This window comes from Eriocheir sinensis, chromosome 54 (genome assembly GCF_024679095.1).
Source record: "Eriocheir sinensis breed Jianghai 21 chromosome 54, ASM2467909v1, whole genome shotgun sequence".
NCBI lineage: Eukaryota > Metazoa > Arthropoda > Malacostraca > Decapoda > Varunidae > Eriocheir > Eriocheir sinensis.
This window is the reverse complement of record NC_066562.1, coordinates 3,133,105-3,147,136: the sequence shown is the minus strand read 5'-3', so window position 1 is coordinate 3,147,136 and position 14,032 is coordinate 3,133,105. Positions and strand designations below refer to the sequence as shown.

The following is a 14,032-nucleotide window of genomic DNA, read 5'->3' as shown; positions in this document are numbered from 1 at the left end:
ATTTCTTGTGTTCATGGCAACCCTCAGCTCAGTACAAAATATGACAGATGATAACAATGATTAGACTTCACACTACTTTTAGTGATCATCAATCTAAGCAGCAGGAAATATGGTAATCTTGGCATCCCCAATAATCTGTCAGCTCCCCACCATCAATCCCCCTTACCACCTCCGGGCCTCACCTCGTTGGCCTTGGCCTCGTTCAGCATGTGGCCGACATAGACGCAGACGAAGCCACCTCGGGGCATGTCATGGAGGGTGCGGACGCCCCAGCCTCGCCGGGCCGTCTTGAACAGCTGCAGCTTGAGTCTCAGGGGGTGCTGAACCACCTTGTTGAGGCAGTGGTTACTGCACTTACACCTGTGTGCCACAAAGGTTGAATTCAAAGGAGGAATGAACCATGACAGGAAGGGAACAACACACAGACACTCAGGGTGACGAGGGACTTTCCAAACTCTGCATAAGCAGGTGGCAGCACTGTGCCATCCAGTCCCTTGGTGCAAGAGACAGAAATGCTGCTCATCTGCTTCTCAAATGACTGTGAGGCAAAGTACTACAATATTTCATTCAAGTAATTTTGTATCAAGTATAGCAACAGAAGAAAGCATTGCTCACTTTGCTTTATTTCTTGCTAAAAGAAGCCATTGTAAGAATCTGGCAACTCCAGTTGCTTTTTGTTAACCTTTTATCAAGCTGATGAATAGATGAGTAAAATCAGGGTTCAAGTGATATGAGATCCATAATAATGTATTTACTAAGCAGATTTTTTGACTGAATCAGCTTAATTTTTGACAAAAACAAATGTATAACAAATGTTGAAACAATACTTAAGACACCATCTGTTCACAAGAGTAGTGGATGTTGTTTATTGAAAAGGGAAAACCTGCAGCAATAACATAGTTACTGCAGGATGCCTTCTTACAGAAGTCAGTATCTTGACTGAGAAAATAATCTGCTGGCTTGATAACATTTAGACCACCTTATAGATGCCCTTCATCAGTGTTTTGAATAAGTAAACATCATCAGCTGCTCTTGCCTGATAAATGGTGTCTTGAGATAATACATGCCAAAGTTTCTTCTATAAATTCTTTTTGTCAAAAAATAAGCTGAAACATTCAAAACTTGTGCTCATTGAAAACATAAGCATGGATTGCTCATTACTGGAAGCCTGGTTTTACTCTCCATCAGCTTCCTAAAAATAAAAATAAAAATATTGAGAAGCAACTGGAGCTACCAAGTTCTCCCTACAATAGTCTACTTTTTCAAGAAATAAAGGAAGGTGAGCAATACTTTCTTCTCTGCTATATTTTAATACAAAATTATTTATTTGATTGAAATATTGTAATACTTTGCCTCACATCAGTCCTATAGAGAAGCAAATGAGAGGTATTGCACTTCTGTTTCCTTCACATCGAGGGTAGATACAGTGCTGCCCCTTACTAAGTTCAGTTTAGAAAGTCCCTCATTAGTCTAAGATTAACGATCTAAAAGTAATGTACAAATTTTATATGTGCCAGAAATGGATAGGTACAGTGATGAGTGAGTTCAGGAACTTAACAATATAAAATAATGTGTATATTAAAGAGGATATGTACATGCAAGGAAACTTACAAGAATGAAGAAAACTAATGTGCATGTTAAAGAAAGAAGAAAATATTACCACTAAGGTTTTGAGTTTTTGACACTCTCCTGCTCAGGAATAATGTCTTTACTATTTACAGGTGGTTTCCTCCTTTCACTATTTACACCTCCATCATTTTTCATACAATTCCAGTCAGGGTTAGTGAACCATCTATTGATCCTGCACAATCCCACCTAAGTTCAGCTATTAAAAGAGTGTGAGGGTTGTCTACATGCTCCCAATCTAGTATAGTTAGTCAAGTCCTTTCACTCTTTCCCAACATAGTTCATCCAACCATGTGCATAGAATGTCCTGGTTGGATGAACTAGGTTGTGCATAGAATGTCCTTTCACTCTTTCCCAACCTAGTTCATCCAACCAGGACATTCTATGCACACCCTCCCAGCCCTGTGCATCCCAACACATCCTACTCACTTGGTGTTGCACTCATAGATCCCACTCTGGACCTGCTCAAAGAGGCGCCGGTAGGTGTACCCGGCAGATTGGTTTTCCTGACGCTCCAGGATCCTGGTGTTGCTGATGGTCAGTTGCCAGCAGGCACACTTGCTCTTGTCCTGCATAACACATGATTTCATTATTATTTTTGTCATCATTATAACTTATAAAAGGTAAATGGTTGGTGGTACAAAAAGGTAAGTCCATTACAAGTGTTTTACTATAGTAACCCCTTTATGAGTCAAAGAAACCCCTTCTGAAATATAAGCTCATTGAAATCCTCAAGTAAAACGATTCCTTGATATCTGTATTATGAGACATAATCAAATTTTTTTTTTTCAGAGGGATTTTTTTTCAGGAATTGCAGGATTCAAACTTCATTACAAAAGGACTGTTGCATATATTAGCCCAAGGCACGGGATGAATTCTGTTGTTACTGCCGTGAGTAAAATAGCCGATGCTACCTCAAATCATATCTGGCACAAGTTAGGCCTCACCTAGATTATGCTGCTCAGTTGTGGTGCCCCTGTTACAGAAAGGATATAGATTCCCTCTAGGCATTACAGAGAAGAATGACTAAAATGATCCAAGGATCCAAGGTGTATTAATAAATTGTGGCATTTTATTGTTCAATGAGTTTGCTGATCAGTGTATAACTCCAGCTTAACAATCTTTAATATGTGCATCGAGGAGGTAAAAAGATAAAATGGAGAAAGGAAGAAGAGGAAGAGAAGTGTTTGATGCCACTCACCCTGCAATCGTCAGTGCAGTCGCAACACACCAGGAAGTCAGGGTTCAGGTCAAGGGGCACATACTCCGAGGGGATGCGCACTATGGAGTACCTCAACTCCTGTGGCATAACCTCCTCCAGGGAGTTGACGCACGAAATGGGCACATCCTCTTCACCCTTACTGAAGTCCTGCAGTGAGGAAGGAAAAAGTGTGAGGGTTGATACTCTCAGGGTGATTGATGGAAGTGGGAAGCTGGGAAATGAAGAGAGAGGATATTTGACTGGGAGGGGATCATTTGATTGATTGAATTACTTTGGCATTTGTAATCTCATGCATCCACAATAGACAAAAATGCTGTGCCCAATCTCCACAGACTTTGTTTCTTAATCTGTATTTGCTAGCTGATTCTAGGGTGCTGTCATTAGCTGATACTTAATGTGTTCACTTAGAGATGGTAATAAAAAAGTACAAGAAATCCTAAGCAATCACAAGCAATCCTGAGACTATTTTTCTTTATTCTATTTTTGTCTCCAAGCATAAATAATTAAGGCAATCTAGCTTCTTCCTCACCTCAATATCAACAATCTTCTTAAATGGCTCCCACTCATGCGTGACCATAACACTCAGCTCAAAAGAGAAGCAGTCAATCTCTAGGTTGGACTCAGTCATCAGCAGGTACTTGAACACATCCTCGATGGTGCCTAGCCGCCGGCCACACGGGGCGCTGTAGTAAATCTCGTAGCGGTTGACTGTTTTGCGGCAAATCTTAACAAACTGCCTGGAAATGGAGAGCATCTGTGAGTTCTAAGTGCATAATTTTAGTGGTATCACTAATTATTCTGCTGAAATGAGCATCAACTTGCAGGACAAATAAACAACCAAAGAACCATAGCAACAAATGCAGATGGGAATTACCTGCGCCATCCAAAGAGCAGGGGCTGGAGGAGTGGTGAGAGTCCCTTGTACTTCTTCATGCTGTCGCCAGCACCCAGGCACTGCGACGTACACAGGTGGCTGGTGAACTTGACTGCCTTCTCTGGGAACGAGTGTTGCTGCCGGACAGACACATGATCAGGGTCTCACCTAATACACAGTACAACAACAGTGAGTGCAGAACAATGCAAGCAAGCCCCATGGAGTAAGGCAATCATAACTTACATTTGTGAATCCCTTGGACTCCTGTTCCACCTTGATCAGTATCTCCTTGGGTGGTGTGGTTGGCCGAGAGGGCCGCGAGGTGCTCTTCCTGGCCACTGAGCGGGGCTGCCCCGACACTTCTGTTGTAGGTGGCACTGGAGAGGGGATAGGGATAAATGTAAGGGAACCAATCTGGGTTGGTCAAAATCTACATCTCAAGTTCTGGGTCAGTCCACAGACAGAAGTGGGAAAAATTATATAGTCGAGAACTTTCTTGCTGTAGGTAAACATCAATCTACAATGAATTTCCACACAACCAAAATGGACAGGATTAGCTCTCTTTTTTTTTATTTACTTTATGTTTACTGAAAAAAATTATTTGTTCCTAAAAGGTGAGGCACACAACAACACACCTAAGCCTGAGTCCATGTCCTGCCCCTGACCAAAGGTGCCGTACTCCACCACCGCCTGTAGAAAGAGTTAGCATCATGTTAGCACCTGAAGGCCAAGGCTCAAACAATATCCTTAAAGACTAAGGCTGACATCTCTGCTCTCTCCTACCATACCATATTATACCAAACCCTATTTGCCTTTTCCTTCAACACACTTTCTTCCCCTGGTCCCTGATACATAACAGACACTGCTAAACCTCTCCTGACCCCTCTTCTCTCTAGTTTCCCCAAGTATCCCTACTCCATACATATCCTCTCCTCTCTTCTAGCTACCTTCTCTCCTTTCTTACCCAGTGTCCCTGCCCCATATCACGCCATACACTCTTCTTCCCTCTTCTAATACCTTCCACCCACCCAGACCCTTGTTCCTGCTCTTATCATACACCACCTCTCCTTTCTACCTCTCGACACTTTTCACCCTTCCCTTCCCAAGCCATGGTCCATGAACAAACTTACCCTGCTGGGAAGAGCTGCCGTCCTCCTCCTAATGGTGCGGAGAGGCTGTTCTGCTTGTTGCTGTATGTTCATCTTCTTGTGGAAGAGTGGACTGAGGCGAGTGGACCCTCGGTAGATCCACTCACAACGGCCCTCCAGCGGTGGGAAGAACATCTTGACCAGTGATCCGTCGACCTCCTTCACCTGTGCCCTCCACCAACGACCTGGTGACAAATATCAACACAAGTAATACAATGCACAGGTATTTGAGGACTATGTCAGCCCAACACACAAAAACTTGCAGCTCATTAACCATTATTTTCTGCAACAACAGTTTTAGATATCTGTTCCAGAGAAATATCTCATGGGAGTGGATATGGTAGTTTTATTTTTTTCCTCCATATCTCTCTCCAATGCACATATTACCTATCTGCTATTTACTGCTCTCTCCCTGCATGTTTACAAAGTCCATAAGTGCTTAAACCTTCATAACTTCCTCCATCCTCTCTTCTCCCAACCCTTTTACACTATGGTATGCTCTCTGCCCTAAAGGTGGTCTCATACTGTCCATTTTCCTCCAACCGTTGGCCATACAGGCAACCTTGGTTGCCTGTATGGCCAACTGAAAGTGAGTTGTCAGTTGTCCATATGGATGAAAAACAGTTACGGATACAAACAACAGCACGGCTGTATGTAAACAAACAGACGACATTAGTGGCTGATGAGTAGAAAACGAGTAGTGGAAGATGGCCTACCAAGAGGCTTGTTAAGTGGATTGGCAGAGCTGCTTTGTCTACAAAATAAGAGAGCACCCGGTGCTGTGTGGTCCCACGGACCACACATGAAAACTTCGCCAAAAACAATTTAAAAAGATGTGAATGGTTCATGATTGCTGCTGCTCTTTGCTCATTCTTGTGTCTTGCCAGGATATGAGTGGAGTGAGGCTACCATTTCCAATAGTTAATAAAAACTCTTCTTTCTCCATTTGATGAAAAAAATTGTAGGACTTCAGAGCACAGGTCTCTGGCGAGGTTTGGGTATACACTCCTGTCCTCACATCTTTGAAGCCATGACAGTACCCACAACTGCTTCTTCCTTCCATTTAACTGTAGTAACAAGTCCATAACATGAGTAACAGCAGCACAAGTTGCAGCAGCCCTTACTTTCAGAAACAGTGCCATATGGATACAGAGCAATTGGTTTGTTTGGGTTGTGGACACGGGCAACCGACCTTAGTCATGTGTGACGCACACTCAGATGCAAATTCGGGCCCCAGATATTTGCCGTTGTTTTGAATGCTGGATAAACGAGGTTCCACTGTACCCTTCACCTCAACATTAGGTATACACTTTCTTTAAGGACAGAGTTGCATAATAGTTTGAAGAAAGTCTGGGAGAGAGAAGATTGAACTATGCAAGGAAAAAAGTTGATAAACATAAATGAAACCAATTTCTCTGCTGTGGTCAGTTCTCCGAAGCCCTTGAAGGACCTCTCGGGAAAAGACAACCTGAACAGACACCTTACCAATGCCTCCTTACTCCCTCCTGCTCCTAAGACTCACCATTCCATTCAGTTTTGACATAGTTCCACTTCTGCAGGCGCACCATGGGCCTCTCAGGGTACATCTGGAGATACTCCTTTATGAACTCGCGTGAGTCTGATGACACGTCCTCCCAGGAGCAAGCTGAGGCCTCTGTCACCACACGGATATCTTGGTGGTTGACATACTGGGCATAGCCATCATCAAAGAAGATTAGGTACCTGGGGACAGATGGGTGTTTTTTTATTGTGGTATAGGCGGTGGACCAATGGCAAAACAAAATCATTAAAAACGTCAAAAAATATGGTATCCTAAAGACAGTAGACAAAGAAAGATGCCAAAAGACATCAGTTTTGGATAGAGGTACCTTAATAGTCTCCTCTTAAAAGAGCCTGTCATAGAAAAGGGGAAATACAGATGAAGGAAGATGGTTCCAGTTTATCACTGAAAAGAATGAAAAGGTGAAGATACTTGTCAATTTCCCATTAGGAGGTTGGACAGTACAGGTACAAACTTGAATAGAAGGTTTGTGCCTTGAAGTCACAGGACAGGTGGATATGTGCAGTTGGCAAGTTCAAAATAAAGGTTAGCATCAAAATAGCAATAAAAGATAGCAAGACCTGCAGCAGACTTAATAAGGAGTACAAGACTAGTCAGCAAGAAGAGAGGTGATGGTTAGATGACAGAACTCACACAAATCTGTCTCTCTCACCTGTATTTATTTGCAGCAGTGGGGATCTCTGCCACAATACCCACATAGAAGGATCCTGATATGGTGGTGTTCTTGGGGTCATCATCCTTGTACTTGGCAATGATTCGGGTGCCTACTGGTATACGTGTGGCACAGGACTCAAAGTAGGCCAGCTGGCGGCCTGGCATGACCTTGGACAGGCCAGCACTTTTGGCATTGCGGTTATAGCGTATCCGGTAGATTGTGTCCTGTTGAGGGGTAGGTAGGAGATACATGGGGTTAGGTACATTTTACAGCAGTCTGAATTCTTCCCTTCTATAAGCCATGTGATGCAAAATAGAACTACATGTTGCAAACTCTCCATAATGACATTTTTTTTTCTATTGAGAATGATGTATTTTCTGTTTTGCAACTATTAAATATAAGAGGTTTATGTATTCTTGAGATACTTAAAATGGTTTTAATCTGATCTGCCCAAGAGGCTGGGACAGGGCATTGTTACTTGTTAATGAGTGTGCTTGAAAGGACCTGACATCTGTGCAGCAAGAGCAGAGGAGGAATTTCATTAAGTTACAACTCAAGCAGGAGCCTCATATATTTACTTTGCAAATATGAGAATATGAGAAGATACAAAATAGCATATTCAAATGTCTTGAGAGGGGCATGGGAGGGCAGTGAATGTAAAATATTGGAGTTGGGAGGTTGAATTAGAGTGATGAAGTGAGACATCATACCTTGGGTTCCCTGCGCTCCACTTCAATGACCTGTGCCTGGACCCAACGTGCGTAGAGTGAGTATTTCATGGAGTAGACCATCTCATTAGGGGCCAACTCCCACCGCTGCAGAGGACCCACGGGGGGGAGATTCGCGTTGGGCACCACCACCGACGGCTCGGCTATCACCTCCCCACTCTGCAGTATGGCAAGAGCTTAGGGTGCAAATAATAATTACTGTAATGGTTTATTTACAGATAGTGCTGCTGCCAAGATGAAAATATCAAATGGGGGATGATCAAAAGTTATCACTACAACTATAAGGATTAAAGAGTACCTAGGTGGTAATGTTGATTAGCAGTCTTACAAGTGTGGGTTCTATTTAAATTTACTGAAGGCAAATATAAGCTGAAACTGACAGAAAGCAAAACCATCACAAGGAAGGGAGTCCATTTCTATAATAATGGAAACACAGTAAAGACGAGAAGGAATACATCAGTAATGTCATGCTCTGTAGAGGAAAGAAAAAAAGCAAGTGGATACGACTAAGCCTGGACACAGACTAAAAAATGGGTGACTTTCTAAGCTGAATTATGGTAGAGGACACGACTGTATCCAGTCCTACAGCATGCAGGAAACAAATGCAATATATTTAATTTGTTTCTTTAAAAAGAGCTCTTAGGGGAGCACTACTATATTTCTTTCATATAATGGAAGTAATTTTCTTTAAAACTATAGCAGAGAAGAAAGCTTTGTTCACCGTGCTTGCTAGACAATGCCATTTTGCTGTGAATCAGGATGACCCAAATTCTTTTTTAGATTTTCTTATTAATATGATGTAAAGGTGAGTGAAATCAGTCTTCCTGAGATATCTACTCACTCTAGTGAATTAACTAAGGAAATGCATCAACTGTGTAAGCTCTGTCTTTTGACGAAAATACATTCAGAATAAATATATATTAAATGTTGGTACTTAGTAACCCAGAAACAGACTTATATACAAGATTGAGGCCTGTCTTAGATCACACAGACAGAAACAGAAGAGAGGAATGCAGTCTGTCTGTGTGATTGTCCTCTGTTTTTGTGGGCAGGGCTTGTTCTTGCAAACACAACTCAATCTCATATATAAGACTGTCTGTGGTTTGGTGACTTGATCCTCTTTAGAGAATTTTGCTAGACTTTTACCACATTTTGTCCTACACAAGTATCAACCTTTATTTTAAAAACTATTTTCACTGAAGGACAGAGCTGGCACAGTTAATACATGTGCTTTGTTAATCACTAGAATGGTAATACATCACTGGAAGCCTCATTTCAGTCACCCTTGCACCATATTTACAAGAGTGAAAAGAAATTTGGACTGCCTCGCTAACATTGTAATTGTTGACAGCCCTGGGGAGCGCTGCGCTAGCAGTGGTGTGGGGCCTGAAACCTCATCAACGGTAAATGGTAAACTTAAAAGAAGCAAATGAGAGGTATTGTGTTTCCGTCTCCTTCAAGCTGAGGGACCAGATGACACAGTGCTGGCCCCTATTTACAAAGAGTTTGGAAAGTGCCCTCTTAAGGGAAAACCTAAGGTGACCACTAAGAGACTGAAGGTGGAGGGACTCGGAGGTCTCCAAGTTGGGATACTCACCCCTTCTGGTGGGAATGGGACACTTGATGGGCCGATGTCCAGCGGTGGCTGCCACTAAGGAGGACAAATGCCCAGCAAGAAATGGGCAAGGAAGGTTAGGTTACCTTGGACTAGATTGGAACAAGATTACAAGAGCAAAAAAGGATTAAGCAAAGTCTGTAATTCATTAATACCGACCAAAAATTCAAAAGCTACAAATAAGGATACAAAAATAAATATGGAGACTACTGGAAACTAATAAGCCTTCAGATGGTAGTTCCTAAAAATCAGAAACTTACCATATGACCTTTTCATCTGTAAATCTCTCTAACCTCAATTTTCAATTGGATCTGGATTGAATATAAATTTGCTTGATTTCTTTCACTTTATTACCCTATCCACAAATCAAATTTTCCTTATTTCCCTCCACAAACTTAATGTACCCAATTTGAACTCAATACTGAAGATCCTAGCATTTTTTCATCATACACTTGACCCTTGATATCCCAGACTTATAGGGGGAGCACCTGCCCGGGAACCACAAGTCTGGGGTTTGGAAATCCCTACAGTCCAGGGGCCATGGCATTCCTGTATGTTTGCCTCATTTTAATTTCAGCCTATAGCGCCAGTAGGCTTTCCTAATGGGCCTGCTGGTCGGCCCCAGTCTATTAGTGGTGCAGGCAAGTGTTTTATAGTGCTGCCATCTGACTTGGCTCATGCTTCCCCCCTGGATCTCCACTTGATCCTCTTTAGAGAATTTTGCTAGACTTTTACCACATTTTGTCCTACACATTTAAAAAGGCTTAACTAAAAGAAGTTATTAGAATAATTGTATTATGCATCAAAAATGGACACACCGTCACTCACCTGCCCACACACACACACACACTCATTCACTTGCTCGCTCACACCCACACACATACACATGTGCAAACACACACACTCACCATAATATCAAAGCGGAAAGTGTTGTAGAAGTCTTTGCGTACACTGTCAAGTGATGTCTCTGTTTTGCTGTAGTCAGATTCCAACACATTAAAGCTTCCTGAAACAGTGCCGAGAGAGAGAGAAAGTAAAGTTACTGTTTTTGTTATGAGGTAGATTTATATAAACATTACAGTAACCACCACCACCATCATCATGACCACAAGCTGGGATTTTTCAGTCACAGGCGGGTGGCCCAAGACTACCCACATACTGTCCTGAAGACCACCCATCAACCTGGACTCTTGATTCTAAGATCAAAGATGAGCTCCGGGGTGCAGCATGAGCCAATGCAAGATGGCGGCACAATAAATACTTACCTGCGCCACAATGGGCTGGGCCATACCATCATGCCCCTCCAAGCAAGCCTACTGGTGCCATAGGTGGAAAAACAAATTATTGCTGCTGCCACTACTACTACTGCAATGACAGCAACTACTATTCCATGGCAGCATCTATTTCTACTACTTCTACTACTACAACAGCTACTGCTTAAATCATAATTACCAATTTATTCATCAAATTATCTATTGGTATATACATTTAACTCCCATTTCTTTGCTCTCTCCGGGACAGTTACAGAAGACTGAACTACTTAATTCCTACACTTTCTGTTAATGATAACACTGGCCTCCTTTGTAACACAGCTTATCAGTCCCTCTCCATCACCACTGCTACAACAGCTACAACTAGTACTTTACCAATACATTATTACTATATCTAGATCAGTGTCACTCTTATCATCAGTGTGATAACTAACACCACCACCACCACCACTGTTCTCAAGTGTGTGTGGTCACCTTGTATTTTGAGCAGTGTGTCCTCCAGGTGTTTGACCCCTTCCTTGATTTGCCGATCAAGGCCGAGCTCCTTCGTCAACGCCAAGATTTCCTTCTCCAGCGTGAGGTCATCCTCCTCATATACATAGTCAGACTCCGCCTCTGAGGCTGAGGCTGGGGAAGGGGCAGAGGAAGAGAGGATCAGTCATACATCACTGGATATCAATGGTTATTAATAGCTATTATTCAAGGGGGTATTCCTTTTTTTTTTAAGTCTGGAATGTTTTAATGTATGTGTTTGCATACATGACTCACCATCTGAGGGGTCAGAGTCAGAGTCTGTCAGTACCACAGTGGTTTTGGGTGGCGGGATCTTCTCGGCCAGGAGGAGTCTGCCAGAGGTGATGCAGTTGACCAAGGACTCCTGCTGTAACTCTGCTTCTGTGTGACATGTCTCACACACGCGCCTCTTCCTACAAGTGAGGGAGGAGTTTATGTGTGTTGACTGTGTGTATTCTTATCTATTTATACATGCTGAGCTATTTTCATTTTTACAAAATCAAGCCAACCTTGTAATGTAGCATTAAAATAACAAATCATAATTTTAGCCATTTTGTTGGAAAAGCTGAATTTTCTCTCCTTTCATAGTGCCTCACTGTGTGACAGGAGGAGAATGAGAATGTCATGGAATGTAATAAATAACATGTTCTTGACAAGAAAGCAAAAACAATGTTGCAAGGATCAAAACAAGAAGAATGGCACACACAACCACTCCTTCACTGTCAACACCAATAGGAAGCCACTGGTACCACTCACTTGGGGTAAGGCAGCACCCCAAAGTAGCGGCGAACATACTCCTCAGCCTTGATCAACTTCTCCTCGGAGCGACAGTCTGAGTTGAGGCAACGGAATGGGCGCTTGTTGGCGGTGGCAGGAGATGCAGGAGTAACACCTTTCTTAGGGGATTCCTCAATCAGAACCTGCAAACACACACACACATGCACCAACTTACTAAGAGCATTGAGAGTCTAAGTAATACTAGTCAAGCAGTCTCCTTATGATTGGATGATTCACACAAAATCTGCAAGGGAGATGTGGCTGGCTTGCCGAAAAAATTTAACATGCATCACATCGATCAGGTACATATGAGTCATCCAAATATTGAACTATGATCATAGGAATGGCTACCAACACAAGATAATCTCCTAAAGCCCATCAAAGGTTGTCATAATATGGATAAAATTAAACATATAAATAAGATACTAATAATAAAATTATCAAATTACAAAATATTAACCCTTTCATGCACCAAAAGTTTAAGAAATTTCTCTTTCCACTGTGACATCCATCTGGGGCTCCCTCAGGGGCCTCGTGGAATGACCTGACTGTGTGGCGAAAATTTTATCGATTTCACCCACGAGTATTCTTTTTTCCTGGCATAATTATATATCGTTGATTTTGGAAGAGATTATTCAGCCTTATGAAAGAAAAAAAAATTAAGAAATGTAAATAAATAGTGAAGTTTACAGACTCTGAAAAAAAAACAATTTAAAGGGACGACAGTCGCACTCACAGACTGCCTGCTGAGAGGCAACTAAACCACGGGCAATTATCACTTCACATCCAATGGTACGAGAGAGTTGACAATTAGTTTATTTTATAGGTCTAGCTTGGATCTTTGACGCAAAAAAAAATTTATGCAATTCTGAAAGAATCGCATAGTGGTGTGTGAAAGGGTTGAGGACCCTTGCCCCAAACACTGCCTTACAAAGTTCAACCCATCCAGCCAGTCACTCATCACCTCTCCTGCACACTCACTAGGGTGTTAGTATACAACAAATGATGCACAACTCACCTCGTCATCTGAGATGTCGATGATCTCAGCCATGGTGGACCAGCTGTCATGCCTGTGTCTGTGGGAGGCAAAGAGAAAACCTTTCACTTTCTGAAAATCACTAAATGATTGACTTTTCAATGCCTCACATGCATCTGCAGCCACCCCGCTCCCACCCATCACTGGCCAGTGTAGCGGACCCACCCCCACCGCTGCCCCGCTCCCACCTGTAATCACTGGCCAGCGTAGTGGCTCAACCCGTGCTGCCACACTGCTCCCAGCCGTTATCACTTGCCAGTGTAGTGGACTCCCCCCGCCACTGCCCTGTCCCATGCTGCATATATTTCCACTGGCCCAGACCACATGCTGAATAAATTTTAAGACTTACCAATAAGATCCACGGGATTTACATACGATCTACATTGATCCTGTTGCCTGCCTCCATATTCATCTGTGTTTTGTGTTTGTCATATTTGTTCTTGAATGATGTTGTAGATGTAGGATCAACTATGTTTTCTGGGAGTGAGTTCCATGAATTTACAACTCCTGAACCTGGCCCTTTACAATATCCCAATACCTTTCCTCATTCTAACCCCTATCCTAATCCTGTCCAAGATAGATAGTGGTGGTAGGCAGTGATTGTAGATAATGATAGAAGTTGTGTGGTGAGGTGCTCAGGGTGGTGTAGATAGAGATAGATAGATAGTGGTGGTAGGCAGTGATGTAGATAATGATAGAAGTTGTGTGGAGGTGAGGTGCTCAGGGTGGTGTAGATAGAGATAGATAGATAGTGGTGGTAGGCAGTGATGTAGATAAAGATAGGCGGTGTGTGGTGAGGTGCGGTGGTCGGGGTGGTACAGCAGCCTCGAGTTACGGCTAAAGGAGTAATGTCTCACCACCCGCAGCATTCCTTGTGTCCCTCGGCTGGGAAACGGTATGAAGATGTCACCAGGCCCTCCCAGCAGCCAGCAGCCCTACAAGCAGCAACACAAGCCTTCCTCCACGCACCGCCTCGCCGCGTCCTGCTTCCTCTTCCTCTTTTGAC

The 14,032-nt window shown here is 42.8% G+C and overlaps 1 protein-coding gene across 2 annotated transcripts in view; it reads right to left on the bottom strand.

Moving 5' to 3' along the window:
• LOC126983536 (histone-lysine N-methyltransferase eggless-like) overlaps positions 1-14,032 on the bottom strand; it is a 22,020-nt gene extending 7,988 nt beyond the window's left edge. For both annotated transcript variants that reach the window (XM_050836296.1, XM_050836297.1), the window contains exons 1-18: positions 13,884-14,032; positions 13,009-13,066; positions 11,970-12,133; positions 11,469-11,626; positions 11,175-11,327; positions 10,338-10,435; positions 9,412-9,465; positions 7,797-7,973; positions 7,084-7,310; positions 6,393-6,592; positions 4,853-5,055; positions 4,358-4,412; positions 3,966-4,099; positions 3,723-3,859; positions 3,378-3,585; positions 2,828-2,995; positions 2,056-2,195; positions 183-360 (exon numbers count right to left, since the gene is read on the bottom strand). In XM_050836296.1, coding sequence (XP_050692253.1) covers positions 183-360; positions 2,056-2,195; positions 2,828-2,995; positions 3,378-3,585; positions 3,723-3,859; positions 3,966-4,099; positions 4,358-4,412; positions 4,853-5,055; positions 6,393-6,592; positions 7,084-7,310; positions 7,797-7,973; positions 9,412-9,465; positions 10,338-10,435; positions 11,175-11,327; positions 11,469-11,626; positions 11,970-12,133; positions 13,009-13,041 — 2,487 coding nt within the window. In that variant the 5' untranslated portion in view covers positions 13,042-13,066; positions 13,884-14,032. The remainder of the gene's footprint in view (positions 1-182; positions 361-2,055; positions 2,196-2,827; positions 2,996-3,377; positions 3,586-3,722; positions 3,860-3,965; positions 4,100-4,357; positions 4,413-4,852; positions 5,056-6,392; positions 6,593-7,083; positions 7,311-7,796; positions 7,974-9,411; positions 9,466-10,337; positions 10,436-11,174; positions 11,328-11,468; positions 11,627-11,969; positions 12,134-13,008; positions 13,067-13,883) is intronic.